This window comes from Mastigoproctus giganteus, chromosome 12, assembly GCF_048544385.1.
Source record: "Mastigoproctus giganteus isolate SK-2022 chromosome 12, ASM4854438v1, whole genome shotgun sequence".
Classification (NCBI taxonomy): domain Eukaryota; kingdom Metazoa; phylum Arthropoda; class Arachnida; order Uropygi; family Thelyphonidae; genus Mastigoproctus; species Mastigoproctus giganteus.
This window is the reverse complement of record NC_143586.1, coordinates 39,555,692-39,569,944: the sequence shown is the minus strand read 5'-3', so window position 1 is coordinate 39,569,944 and position 14,253 is coordinate 39,555,692. Positions and strand designations below refer to the sequence as shown.

At 38.9% G+C, this 14,253-nt stretch overlaps 1 protein-coding gene across 1 annotated transcript in view; it reads right to left on the bottom strand.

The window, feature by feature from the left end:
- Window positions 1–13,899, bottom strand: part of LOC150076916 (steryl-sulfatase-like) — a 54,139-nt gene extending 40,240 nt beyond the window's left edge. The window contains exon 1 of the mRNA XM_090385732.1: window positions 13,635–13,899. Within this exon, the coding sequence (XP_090241858.1) occupies window positions 13,635–13,893 (259 nt within the window). The 5' untranslated portion in view covers window positions 13,894–13,899. The remainder of the gene's footprint in view (window positions 1–13,634) is intronic.
- Window positions 13,900–14,253: the final 354 nt, after the last annotated feature.

Sequence of the window (14,253 nt, the reverse complement as noted above, 5' to 3'; positions counted from 1 at the left end):
AGGAACTTTGCCCAAAGGGATAAGGAGGTTATTATCCAATGTACAAGGCAATGGTTAGGCTGCATCTTCAGTACTGTATGCAGGTATGAAAGATTCATCTTAGGAGAGAATGGGTGATGAGAAGAGCAACAAGATTAGGGGCACAAAGCCAACTGGGCTAGCTGGGTGGGTAAAGTGCCTGCCTGGCAACCCAAAGGTCGCAGGTTTGAATCCCGCCTAGGGCTTGGATCAGAGTAGAAAATGCAAAAACTTTGGGAGGTGCATTATGGCCACAGAAGCTGATGTGCCAACAACTAACCAACAAAAAAAAAAAAAAAAAAAAAAAAATAGGGGCACAAAAGGATACTTCTAATTTAACAAGAAAGACTTCAGTTCTGCAAATTGCAGCATCTATAAACTAGGCAATTGCAAGGAAATCTGATTGGAATGTTTTTAAAGTTTTACACATGGATTAAGTTAACGGAGGGCAAATGTTGACAGCATCATCATTGTTTCTTGAATGACATAAGGGGAGCATAAATTTAAATTGAAAAATGATGGCTGCAGACAGATTTATCAAAGTTTTCTTTAAACCAGAGAGTAATTGATTGTTGGAATAAACATCCACCTGACATCATGGAAGTGGGTAATTTGAATAAATTTAAGGAAAGATTAGACAAACAGAGAGATTGACAGATGATATGGGTATTTTTTATTATTTTCATTTTTTTTGACAGATGGTGTTTAAAGCTTGCTTTCCTGCATCATATTCCACTACTAATACTAATCATTTTTTGTGTGCGCACGCACTGCGTATGTGTGTGCGTGTGTCATTGACTAATATTAGTTTCAATAGATGAAAACAACAAAAATGTTCATAATTTTTATTCTAAAACTTTTTCTTCCATGATTTTAGGCCTAATGAGAAATTGTTCAACATTAAACAATCCAAAGGCCTACAAAGCACAAAGCTTCAAGCTTTTCTCTTATAGTAGTAGTAGTAGTGGCATGTGATGCAAGAAAGCAAGTGTATGAACTTATGCAGCATCAGCCAAAAAAAAAAAAAAAAAAAAATTAATTCACGCAACGATTCCCTCAATGTTTGTCCAGTTCCTCTTTAAATTTATTTAACCTATCAACCTCAACAACGACAGATGGAAGTTTGTTCCAGCAATTAACCACCCGCTGTCTAAAGGCAAATTTCCGCACATCTATTCTACATCTGTCTTTCCTTAATTTGAATTATGCCCCCTTAGGTTCGTAATCTGAACAACTGGAAGAATCCCATCAAAATTCAGCGTGCTCAACCCATTCAAGGCCTTATACACCTCAATCAGATCACCGCGCAGGTGCCTAGTCTCCAGCCACTGCAATTTGCAGAACTTAAGCTTCTCTTGGTAAGAGGATCCCTTCATTCCCCTCACCAATCTTGTTGCCCTTCTCTGTACACGTTCAAGCAAATCTACATCCTTCCTAAAATAAGGCCTCCAGACCTGTAAGCAGTACTAAAGGCGTGGCCTGACCATTGCCTTATACAGAGGGACAATCACTCCTTTTCCCTGCTAGCAAGATTCCTATATATCATTGACAAAACCCCATAACCTGCCCTGGCAGCCTGTCTGCATTGCTCAGAAAACTTCATATCTGACTGCACAATTACTCCCAGGTCTTTTTCATTTTCTACCACCTTAAGTGTAGTACCACACAGTTGATACGTTTCTCTGGGGTTACTTCTACCCATATGCAGTACTTGCAATTGTCAAGGTTAAAACTTCAGTTGCCACTTCTCAGCCCATCTGCCCAAATTTTCTAGGTCCTGTTGCAGTAGCACACTGCCATTACTGTCATTAACAACCCTGCCAACCTTTGTATCATCTGCAAACTTTGACACTAAGCCTGATTGTATTGTAGTTGTTAGCGCATCGGCTTCTGTGGCCATAATGCACCTCCGAAGGTTTTTGCAGTACTTTGACCCAAGCCCGAGGCGGGATTCGAACCCGCGACCTTTGGGTTGCTAGGTAGGCACTTTACCCACCCGGCTAGCCCAGTCGGCCCTAAGCCTGATATACCTTCATCAATACCATTGATAAATATACAAAACAACAGTGGACCCAATACCGAACCCTGTGGGACTCCACTAATAACATTAGTCCACGAAGAGCAGCACCCATTGATTACCACCCCGTTTCTCCCACTCAACCATCCTTTTATCCATTGTAGCAATTTACCCTTAATACCATTCTCAATCTTTATCGTCTTTCTCATTTATCATCATCTTATCTCTTTCTTCTCCTAATGAGTTTTCCCATGCCACGACAGGTGCTAGTACCAGGTGCATTGGGGAAGTGGGGTTATGTTCAGTTACTATTATTGGTTGAACTCTACTCCCAACAGGTGTTCAGGATTGTGGCTTTCTGGAGTTCCATGTAAGTGTTCTCTGCAAGGCCTATTGCTGCTAGATTCTAATGGAGGCTCTTTGGCACCATGCCATTGGTTGACACTGTGACTGGTATGATCATTAACTGTTTCATATGCCACATTTCTTTGACTTCCTGTCTTAAGTTTGTGGGTGCCTCCGTAACCAGGTGGGCAGGAGCAGCAGTGCGTAGCACACGCTTCTTGATTAGACCGGGATTCAAGCCCATGACCAACAAATACGGAGGATGCAGAAAGGTCAGTTGTTGTTTGCTGTTATTTGGTTTTTAGGAGCATTAGCAACTAAGGCCATATTGCTCCGGGATATGCGGTGGTCATTCCCTGACCTTTCCACATCCTCCGTATTTGGTGGTGACGGGCTCGAACCCCGGTCTAATCAAGAAGCGTGTGCTATGCACTGCTGCTCCTTCCCACCTGGCTACGGAGGTGCCGCGGAAAGGTCAGGAAATGAATGACCACCGCATATCCCTGGAGATATGGCCTTAGTTGCTAATGCTCCTAAAAACCAAATAACAACAACAACAACTAAGTTTGTATACTTCCTGATATTTTACTCATGTTTTCTGGGAGGTTGTTGGCCACTGCTATGTCAATCAGGTAAGTGGCCATTTCCTTCTCATCAATGAAGACTATATCTGGCCTGTTGTGTGGGATCATTGTGTCCATTATTATAGAGTGGTCCCAGTATAGTTTGTGAGTAGGGTCTCTAGTACAGCCTGAGATATTACTTGTAATACTGTACACTTTCTTTGATCAAATGGTGTTTTTGCACTAGCTTCTGGTGTATTATCCTGGCCACCTGGTCATGTCTGTGGGTGCACTTCATATGGGTGATAACCCTGCATCTTGCAGTGATGTGCTAGATTGTTTCTGGGTCCACGTGGTATAGTCGACATGTGTCATCTGTCACTCCGGGGTCTGTGGCGATGTATTTCCTGCAGTTGCCGGTGTTGATTCCATGGGCTTGGATGGCAAACATGAATCCTTCAGTCTTGGAGAAGAGCCTCCCACTTATAAGCCAAGCATTGGAAGGCATCTTATCTATGTTGCCTTGATGGAGATCACTGAATCTTCGATGGAATGCCTTTTTCACCCTTCTTCAGTCTGTGTGACTGGGATCTCCTTGTTGAGGTTGAACTTTGTGTGCCATTTGTCAATCTTCCTTGTGGCTTGGTAGATTGGCATGTATTTTCCTGGAAGTAATCCCTCAGGTTCTTAACTGCCTTCTTTATTGTTCAATAAGGTGTGTCAAACCTCTCCCTCTCTGGGCTATGGTCAGTCTCTTGATGTCTGACTTCGGGTGTTGGCAGCTCTTGATCATTATTACCCTGGTCAATCTCATTATCTCCTCCAGCTCAGTGTTGGTCCAATCTATGATCTGAAAGAGTATGTTAGTACTGGGGTTGCAAAGGGTTTTATGGCTCTGACCACATTCCTGCCATTCAGCTATAATTTTAGCAAGCTTCTCAGTCTCTGAATGTATTTCTCAGTGAGGCCTTCTTGATCTCCTTGTTCCATCTGTTGAGACTGCATCATCCCCAGATATTTGTAGGTCTCTCCTCTTGTCATGGCACCAATCTCTTCACTGATCTTGAGCTGGTAGTTTCAGCCAACTAGATTTCCCTGATGCAATCCACGAATCTTGCATTTATCTTGACAAAATTCTATTCCGATGTCAGTGCTGAACTCTTCAGTGATCCAGATTAGCTGTCGATTCTCCGTTGCTGCATAGAGTTTGATATCACCCACATACATCAGGTGAGAGAGGTTGCACAGGTTCTTCCTTCCTTATTTTAAGGTATATCCGTGCTTGCTATTGTTGAGCATGGTGGCCTAGACAGAAACACAATGGGCTTGGGGCATCTCCCTGAAAGATTCCTCTTCTAATTGGGATCATTCTGGTTGTGATGTTCTCGACCTTGATGATGGTTGCCTCTAGGAAGTTTGTCAGTGTCGGGTTGATTTTGTAGATTTTGAGTGTCTCTATCAGCCGGCTATGGGACACTGATTTGAAGGCCTTGCTGTAGTCAATGTAGGCTGTATACAAGTTGTGGTGCTTCTTGTAGGCTTGCTCCATTAACTGCTGCATCAATGGTCAATTGCTCCTTGCATTCTTTGCTCATCTGCTTCTTCACCATGATATTCTGGCTCCCCAAATCACCTGATATCTTCTTAGTTATGCAGCTGATCAGTCTGTGCTTCACTGGGTTTGTGGTATCTTTGTCTTTAGCTTCGAATAAATTATTCCTTCAGTTAGAGATTCTGAGACTGTCATCTGGGTGAACTTCTCTGATACGAGATTTTTTTTTTTTTTTGATTTGGTAATTGTTGGCGCATCGGCTTCTGTGGCCATATTGCACCTCCCAAGGTTTTTGCAGTACTTTGATCCAAGCCCGAGGCAGGAATCGAACCCGCGACCTTTGGGTTGCCGGGCAGGTACTTTACCCACTTGGCTAGCCCGGTCGGCTCTGATACAAGAAGTTCAGCAGTTGTTGATATTATCAATCCCTGGGGTTCATCAGTTTTGACACTTCCTGACTGACTGTCGTACTTTTTCCTCCTGAATTTCCCATTCTGTCATATATGTCCTTGGGTTTTCTTCCATTCTAGGTCTATCCAGGAGGCACAGCCATTTAGGATAACTGTGTTGCTCCATAGGTTTCCCCAGAACTTCTTGAGTGTCCTCTGGTCGGGGGGGGGGGTTGTCTGTTGCCATTCTTCTGCTCTTGTCCAATATTCCTGTAGAAGGCTCTCTAGTTTTCATCAAATATCCAGTTATCTGTTTTGCTCCAGGCACTCTCCTTTTATCAGAGAAGACTTGCAGAATGCATGGAGCTTCTGCTTGGTGGTGTCCAGATATTCTTCAGTCCTCTTATTATAGGTCTCATGTTTGCTGTGGATGTTGTCTTTCTTAAGGATGATCTTTCTTTTCTGATGAACTTCTTACTTCTGTTACCCAGTTGGTACTGGGGTCAGTTAGCCTATCTTCACTCTTAACTCTTCTGCTACAGCCTTCTTTCCCAGGCTGGTGGTTCCTTGTATTTGCATTTTGTTTTCAGTTGGTCTCTGGTTTCTCTTCCATTCATCCTGGTGCTATATCTGCACAGTAAACATGCAGATTGTATTCTAGTTTACTTCATGTTGCTGCAGTAATCTGGTATTATTTGTCAATTGAGGTAGTCTGTGACTTGCCACAGGATTCTGTTCAGTCTATGCTTTAGTATGGTGTGGGTCTTTGTGTGGTCCATATCCTCAAATTCTGTTAGGGCTTTCTTCCACTCTTCTTCTATTCTGAGTATCTCAACCTTATCTATTTCCACTTTGGCTGCAATGGGTTAATTTTTTACAAGATTGCAGGAGCTATTAACTTCTTCATGATGGTCTGCTATTTGCTGTTCGGTGACCTGAACAGTTGGGAACCATTCCAACCACTCTGTGTGTAGTTTCATCATGAACATTGTCATATCAGTCTCCAGCTTAGTCATTTCATAGTATCCTCACATGATGAACACATTCATTTTGCTGCTCCACTTCATACATTGTCAGTGCAGTTATGCAGGAAGCACTTCCAGTTGTTTGGGCTGGATGGTCTTACCCTTCCCTTGTGGTAGTTATACAGTGGATAGTGCCACTTGCTCCACTCTTTCTTGGGAGACTGTCTCTGACTTTCCACACCAATCCCTCTGCCTAAGGCCTGAACGCAAGTGACTTTATCATGTACCATGCTTGATGCAGTATGCTCAATATTTCTACTTCTCACCTTCATCTAGCTATGGAGGTGGAGACCTGTTTAGCTTTGGCTTTTGCATCCAGTGGCTGATGGTAGTTATTGGGAGCGACATCAGGTACCGCCAGTCTCAGCCATCACATCGACCTTGGAAAGGATGGAGGCCCAATGAAGCAACTTTCACGATTATATAGCTAGACTATTTTTATTACTCATTTATGCAAAATAGGCAAGTTTTCACTATTTAATTTTTTTAAGGAATGGATCCATCATCACAGCATGGGAAGATATGGAAAAGTCAGCATTCATTTATTTTTTTTTCATTTGATATATTTTTTTCAAATCATATCTATATTTCATATATATTTTTCATTTGATAACTAGTTAACTAAATAGTGATACTCTTCATTCTTCCATTGATGATAGCTAAGGCTGCTACTTGGGAATTGCAAACACTAAAGGGGTTGATATTTGGATCTCACCTATGAGTCAAGTGGACGATATTTCAGCAAAGCCCAGTCAATCTGCAATGACCAAATGCTCTGCTTGCACCTCAAGCTGGTGGGACAAGTTAGTAAAGATTGGTATATCCATCATGTACAAAACTATTATGCAGGAGGTGACACCCAGGTTTGATGGAACCCAATATAATTAGGGGTATACATGTGGCATCCACTTCACACAGTAATGGCCAACATTCTGTTTTACTATACAATATCAGGTGGTATGTGACTCATCATCTGGTGCAATATCACCACTTGCTACTAGGGATTGAAGTGGTGAAAACCATGTTTTGTCTCCAGAGCAAAACTCGCATCTGCTCATCATCTTTCATACAAATAAGTCATATCTTCTGAGGTTATGATTGACATTGCAAAAACTATTACAAACTATTATATTACAGCCACCTGTAACTTCTTACATATACCCATTTATTTATTTATTGTGTCTGTAAATTGAATGTGTTCTATGGTCGATTTTCCTGTTTTGCTGGATGAAAAAAACCCCAGTTTCTGGGGGAAAAACCTTGCTATCTACGCCTGAGACCAATTAACTCAGCCAAGGAGTGAAAAATGTCTATTAAAGTTCCTCGCGTCATTGACGGGATTCGAACCTGGGCCTTTTCCACCCGGTGATGATACCAGTGTGCTACCTGCACAGACTCATCACAGCAAGGCAAGATCCAGAGATGTAACATACACATTCACTAAGGGAACCCCAGACACCTTGATATATTTATATTGAACCAATGATACAGCAGCACACAAAGAGCAAAATGAATTCTGTCTCTGCTATATTTGTGCACTGTGACCTTCCCTTGTCTATAAAGTTGAAAAGACACCTTCCTTTATTTCAGAAGGGTCCAGAAGGCTGCAACAAAATTTCATTTCATAGACTTAAGAAAGATCATAAATATTATGCCTTGTAATCAAATTTTGCACTGGGGTTCTACAATAGTTTACCATGTTAGTGGTGAGATCCAGTATTCCTTATATTTCAAGGATACATTGTTTGTTTCTTCCACTACTCCATCTGCTATACATATGATGGATCAACAGATTAAAACTGCTTACTTATCTTAGCAAAGTTGGACATGGCAGATTCAAGTTTTCAACCAATCTTATTTCCTTTGAGAGTCCTCTTGATGCTTACACAAAATAAATCAAGACATAAAATTGCATGGGCTTGGTCCCGCACAACAACGAAATTCCTATCTTCAGTTATTGTTATGCTAAATAAGAATTTGTGCATTATGGCCACAGAAGCCGATGCGCCAACAACTAACCAAAAAAAATAATCATAAGAAGAAGAATTTATGAAAACTACATGTCAACAATGAAATTATTTGTGACCATTACAGCATAGGTTCAAAGAGGTGCACTGCCAACTTCCACAAATGCATGTGCAAAAGGTTACTGACACAACAGTAGCTGCTTGAGTCCCAGCAGCAATGTCTGCCATTGATTGAATGGAAGCCTCTTTCATTGGTCATTTTTTATTGGTTCATTCAGTTCTAGTCATGCAGGAAATTGCAATGCAAAAGCAAGACTTCAGTTTGGATCAAGCTATTTTAAATGACTGGCAGATCTCACTAATGTGTCAGAGGTGAAAAACATGGCTGTACACAATCTATTTTAGTAGCAATCATTTAAAAAAAAATCAGGCTAAGGTAAAGAAAGCCAACACAAGAACCACTGTTGTTTGTTTGTTATTTGGTTTTTAGGAGCATTAGCAACTAAGGCCATATTGCTCCTGGATATGCGGTGGTCATTCCCTGACCTTTACACATCCTCCGTATTTGGTGGTGATTGGGCTCGAACTCCGGTCTAATCAAGAAGCATGTGCTACGCACTGCTGCTCCTTCACACCTGGCTACAGAGGCACCACAAGAACCACTGGAAATGTCGGCTAACTTACCCGGAAAATTAGTTTCTCAATACGGCACTCTAGCACTGCTCACTCGGTAAACAGATGGTAGGTGTTATCAGTCTGGAGCAGAAGTCAAGAACGATATATTGATTGCAAGGTAGGCGTGGCAAGCGATGAAATGATTGATGGTGGGCATGGCAGACGATAAGCTACTGTGTAGTCGTTGGTTGACATTATGATGTGTTTTATGAGTTAAGAATGGTGCATAATTAGTTTCGTAATGAATGGTAAACAGGTAAGCAATGAATCTTTTAAAGATGGAAGAAATTTTTAAGGAAAATAAAACATTGTTCAATTTTTTGATGAAAACTAAATTAAAAAGACCAAAATTGTACTGTTTCAAGTGCAATGATTATTTTAAATTAATTGAAGCACGAACAGAGTCAAGTGGAAAGTTCTGTGCAAGTTTCTTTATTAAAACATAGTTTTATGGAAAATACAAAACTTCCATTAAAAAAGATAATGTATATTATATACAGTAAGACCCCCCCCCCATCTGCAAGGGATACGATCAAAGACCTACTGTGGATGGCTGAAACTGAGGATATAAGTGAACACCTGCTGACCCCATATATAACGTGATTTTCTTGTACATACATACGTATAATAAAGCTTAATTGATAAATTAAACATACAGTAAGACATTATCAATGTTAAATATGGTAATAATAAAATACAGCAGACTCTCGATTTACCAGGATTGGATTAACCGGGACGCTTCAAGACTACAAATTAAAAAAAAAAAAAAAAAAAAAAAGAAACAGAAAACATAAAATTCAAGTAATAACTAGAAGAGGTATAAACAGATATTTTGCAAGTCGTAAATAAGCGACAAGAACTGGTGTTATAAGTCATCATTGGGAGATTAGTGTCCCCATTATCTTGCACCCCCACTGTCTTCACACCTACCACTCAAAACAAAAAAAAAAAAAAAAGACCAAATGTTTAGTTTGATTTAGTGCATCGCATCGATTGTTGTGTTCGTGGCACCAAAAAAGGGCAAATTTTGTTTCGTTATTTGTCAGGGATGTTGGAATTTTTTTTTTTTTTTTTTGTTTAGAAATTGTGAAAATGATGGGCAAATGCAAGAGTTGTGCTTTCAATTAAACAAAAACTTGAAATTCAAACTATACGCGACATTGTAAAAAATAAAGGGAAGCTATTAGATTTAAAATCAACATTGTAAAAAAACAAAGGGAAGCTATTAGATTTAAAATCAACATTGTAAAAAAACAAAGGGAAGCATCGTATTGGACATGCAAGTAGTACATGTTAAGTTTTTCGGTTTTTTTCTGTGGCTAACTGCGGGTAATGAATCAGCGGATACAGGGGCACAACTGTACTTTTGGTCAACGTGCAAGCCAGTAAACAGATTCCATCTGGAGATTTCTATGACAGCATTCCATCTGGCGATTTCGAAAGTAACAACAATTAAGTTTTATAAGAAACTAAGAGATATTTGTGAATTGCAGTTGTTAAAAAACCCATTAAGTTGGGTGGATCGGGGAAAACTGTAGGAGCAGATGAAACTGTATTGGTAAAACCAATACAGTTTCATCTGCTTACAGTTTTCATCTGCATACAGTTTTCATCACATGGGATGAAATTTAACTGCTAAGAAGAAATGGATGTTTGGAGTATTTGAAAGAGAATAAAAATTCGTCTTCATGAAATTCATAAAAAATTGGAAAGCAAAAACTCTTTTATGCATTATTAGAAAAGCAGTGAAGAAAAATACTACCATCAATAACAGATGAATGGCGTGGATACAGGCATATTACGGCCTTAGAAAAAAAAATTAAACATTTAACGACGAAACGCAAGGAACATTTTGTAGATCCACATATAGGAACACATACGGATAACATCGAAGCCCAGTGGAAGAGACTAAAAAGTATGAGGCCACACTTAATAAATAAATTTGACGCCACATATATTGATTCATGCAACCCGTCAACATATTCCCATATGTTGACGGGTCACACGAATATGTGGTATCAAATTTATGGGAAAAATTATGAAGATACTTTTCAGAATATAATTACTCAAATTGTGAATAGCTATGAGGTTCAAATATATGATTTGTATTCATGAATTTTTTTTTTTTTTTTTTTTCTGAAAAAGTTCCGTTCCATTCATTTTTATGTTTTTCATTATGTTTTGTTCTCATTATTAAAAGCAGATTTTTGGAGTTCATGAGTGTTTTTACTGTATTATTGATTTTGGTTTGCAGGGTCGTGCCGAGCCATTTTAGTACCTGAGGCTAGGTACTAAAATGCACCCTACTGTTGAGCATGGCAACATTGGCAATTATTTAATCTTTCTTTTGGCACCCCTTTTCAGCTTTTAATCTGAGGCAGGAGCCTGGTTCACCTCACCCTTGGCATAGCTCTGTAAGTTTGGTTACGGAAAAAGGAAAAGGTTTCTTTATTTTTCGTTTTATTTCATAACCTGACCTTAAATGGTAGGTTAGGAAATAATAGAAAAGGGTTCCTTATATTTTGTGACCTAACCTTAAAGGTTAGGAAATAATAGGAAAAGAAAGATTCTTTGTGTGTGTGTGTGTGTGTGTGTGTGTGTGTGTGTGTGTGTGTGTGTGTGTGTGTGTGTGTGTGTGTGTGTATTGTGAATAGCTATTGAGGTGTTGATTGCCGTTATGATACGTGTGTATCCGGCAAGTGTCTTTAAAATAAAAATACAGTAAAAAAAATTTATATTTTTTTAATAAACAATTTATGCGCTAGTTCACCCATGATTCTAAAGAAAAAAGGTCAGGTTACCCCCTCCACTTTGGGAGGGGTTCAAAGCCCCCATGGGATTCAAGTGGAGGTAACCTGACATTTTTTATCATTATGGAAAGCGTTCATTAGGGCATGCGCAATTAGGGCAAGTTACCATTGAGGCAAGTGACCATTAGTGCTTCTGAGATTAGGGCAAGTGATACTAAACCAATGTTACCATCTGTTGTGTTCATGCACCAATTAGCACATCATTTTCCATGCCCACCTGTCAATCAATATATCGTTCTCGACTTCTGCTCCACTCCGATAACACCTACCGTCTGTTTACTGAGTGAGCAGAGCTAGAATGAGGTATTGGGAAGCTAATTATCCACATAAGTTAGCCGACGTTTCCTGTGGTTCTCGTGTTGGCTTTCTTTGCCTATGCCAAAAATCATACTGATCCTACTATATCTTAAATAGCCAATATATTAGTAGTCAAGTCACAAAAGTTGAGGCAAACAGCCAAAAATAATTCCCAAATAAACACATCCCAGCTTCAATGATTCCCTTTAAAACATATGCTCAATTCTAAAACCACATAAAATCTGGAACATTCAGCAGAAACATAATTTCAATCTTTTTGTGATTATCACATCATATTTCCTGGAGGCAGAAAACAAAACTACCCTGCAGAATTTGAAATAGACAGTCTTGAATCAACATCTGATAGATGTTCTATGCAAATTTTCAACTCTGCAAGCAGGAGTTGCAGAAGTGCACAGCCACACTCAAAAGAAAGGTTATGACCATATAGTATATAATTGCAAAGAGTATATACGCTTGTGTTGGGGCACCCTTTCTCTAGATAAGGAGAGGATATTGCCATAATAAACCTACAACTCCAAGAACATTCTTGTATGTAAACGTACATATAGAATATATACAGAACAATATTAAAGGAAGCCTTTATTACTGTGTACTTAAGGGAATCCATTTTCAGTCCACTGAAGACATTCAGAAAAAAAAATGGCTGAAGTGTTAAAAGGGCTTACAGAAGATGACTTCCAGAACATTTCTGTGTTGGAAGAACTGTATGGAACAGTGTGTACAAACCCAAGGCAATTATTTTTTAAGGGGATAACTTATAAGGTACAAAATATTTCATTATGTTTTCATTATTGCAACAGTCTCATTATTTAATAGCCACACCTCATACCTTTGCAGTGCCATTTCAAGATACTTTCAAAATATTCCATAAGGAAGGAATGGAACTACAGGGCATAATACAAAATAATATGTCCAAATCTTCAGAAATGATTATCATTGTTAATTTAAAGTATGCAAATAACTTCTACATTGTCCATGCAGAAGTTAGAAAAATTTGCCTAAACAGTACAGTAAATATCTGTTTATATTTATGCACATTAGAAGCAGTCTATTATCCTATTTACAATTACAACTCTGGTGTGTGGATGCCAGTTTGATCCATTCAATGGTTTTGTTGTTTGTTATTTGGTTTTTATGAGCATTAGTAACTAAGGCCATATTGCTCCGGGATATGCGGTGGTCATTCCCTGACCTTTCCGCATCCTCCGTATTTGGTGGTGATGGGCTCGAACCCCAGTCTAATCAAGAAGCGTGTGCTACGCACTGCTGCTGCTCCTTCCCACCTGGCTACGGAGGCGCCTCCATTCAATGGAGAGAATTTTTAACTGAGAAACCAAAAGGGAGGAACATTTCTTTGAAAGTTATTGCAAATTACAGTTGGTGAACAAAACTGAGCAGAAAAGAACTGATATGAAAAAAAAAAAAAAAAAAGTGAGGTTCAAAATAATGCTCAGTGTTCTCTCCAGAAAGTTTTACCAGCCGGGTGGAGAAGTAATACTATATTATAAAATTTGCAATATTATAAAATTTTCTGTAATTTATAAATGTGACTTAAGCGATCCAGAGTAAAAATTTAAATTAATTGCATAATTTAACATTATACGCTCCTGTCGCATTGATGTTGATCGCATAGTATATTCAAATTAATATTGATTGAGATCAGTAAGCAGTACCATACGGCACTGTGAGAATCGCTTAAATTTTAACTGGGCGGTCAATTATATTTACTGGGTGGTGCACCCATTCAATAGGTCCTGGGGAGAACACTTATGCCCCTCCACAGAAGTGGCAATGGGCTAAATTATTCACTAGTCATTCTTATCAATGGCAAAACAAAGAAACATTGAATCCACAAAAAATTCAGAAAATAATCAATACACTAAAAAAAAAAAGTAATCAGTTAAAATTCAGTTTATTTGATTCTCCATAATAACAATAATAATGTTACTTACCTAGTCTAACAGGATATCGACCAGTTAGCAAGGCAGCACGACTAGGAGTACAAACTGAAGCTGCTGCCAAATGATGAGTTAATTTAACACCATGTGTAGCAATTGCATCAATATTGGGAGTACTGATTGTTGAATTTCCAAAGCAGCCCACATCACCAATGCCTAGGTCATCAGCAAGAAAGATGACAAAATTAGGTCTATTACCATTTGTCCCAGAAAGCAAATAAAGCATTGTGAAAGAAATCCAAATCCAGAACATTTTTACACCCTACCTGAAAACAACAAATTTAAATAATGAGAGGTAATTACATTCCAGAAATAACAAAAATAAACTAACTTAAACAACAGCTGGTGATAACATGGTTGTGCTCTTTTCAAATGCAAAACATAAGAACAGTTGTAATAAGTAACTTTTCCATCCATTATTTTAATGGATATCATCACAGAGATTTTTTTCCAAAAAAACCTGAATGGTGACTTTTGTATACCAATGCACCTGCTGTTACTTTTTTTTTTATGTTCATTTGAAAGTTAAGGGAAAATGTCTAGTCAGCTGTGGAAGCATTAGGGACCAATCAGAAATATGAATGGATTTAATATTTCAATAAAAAAGCATTTT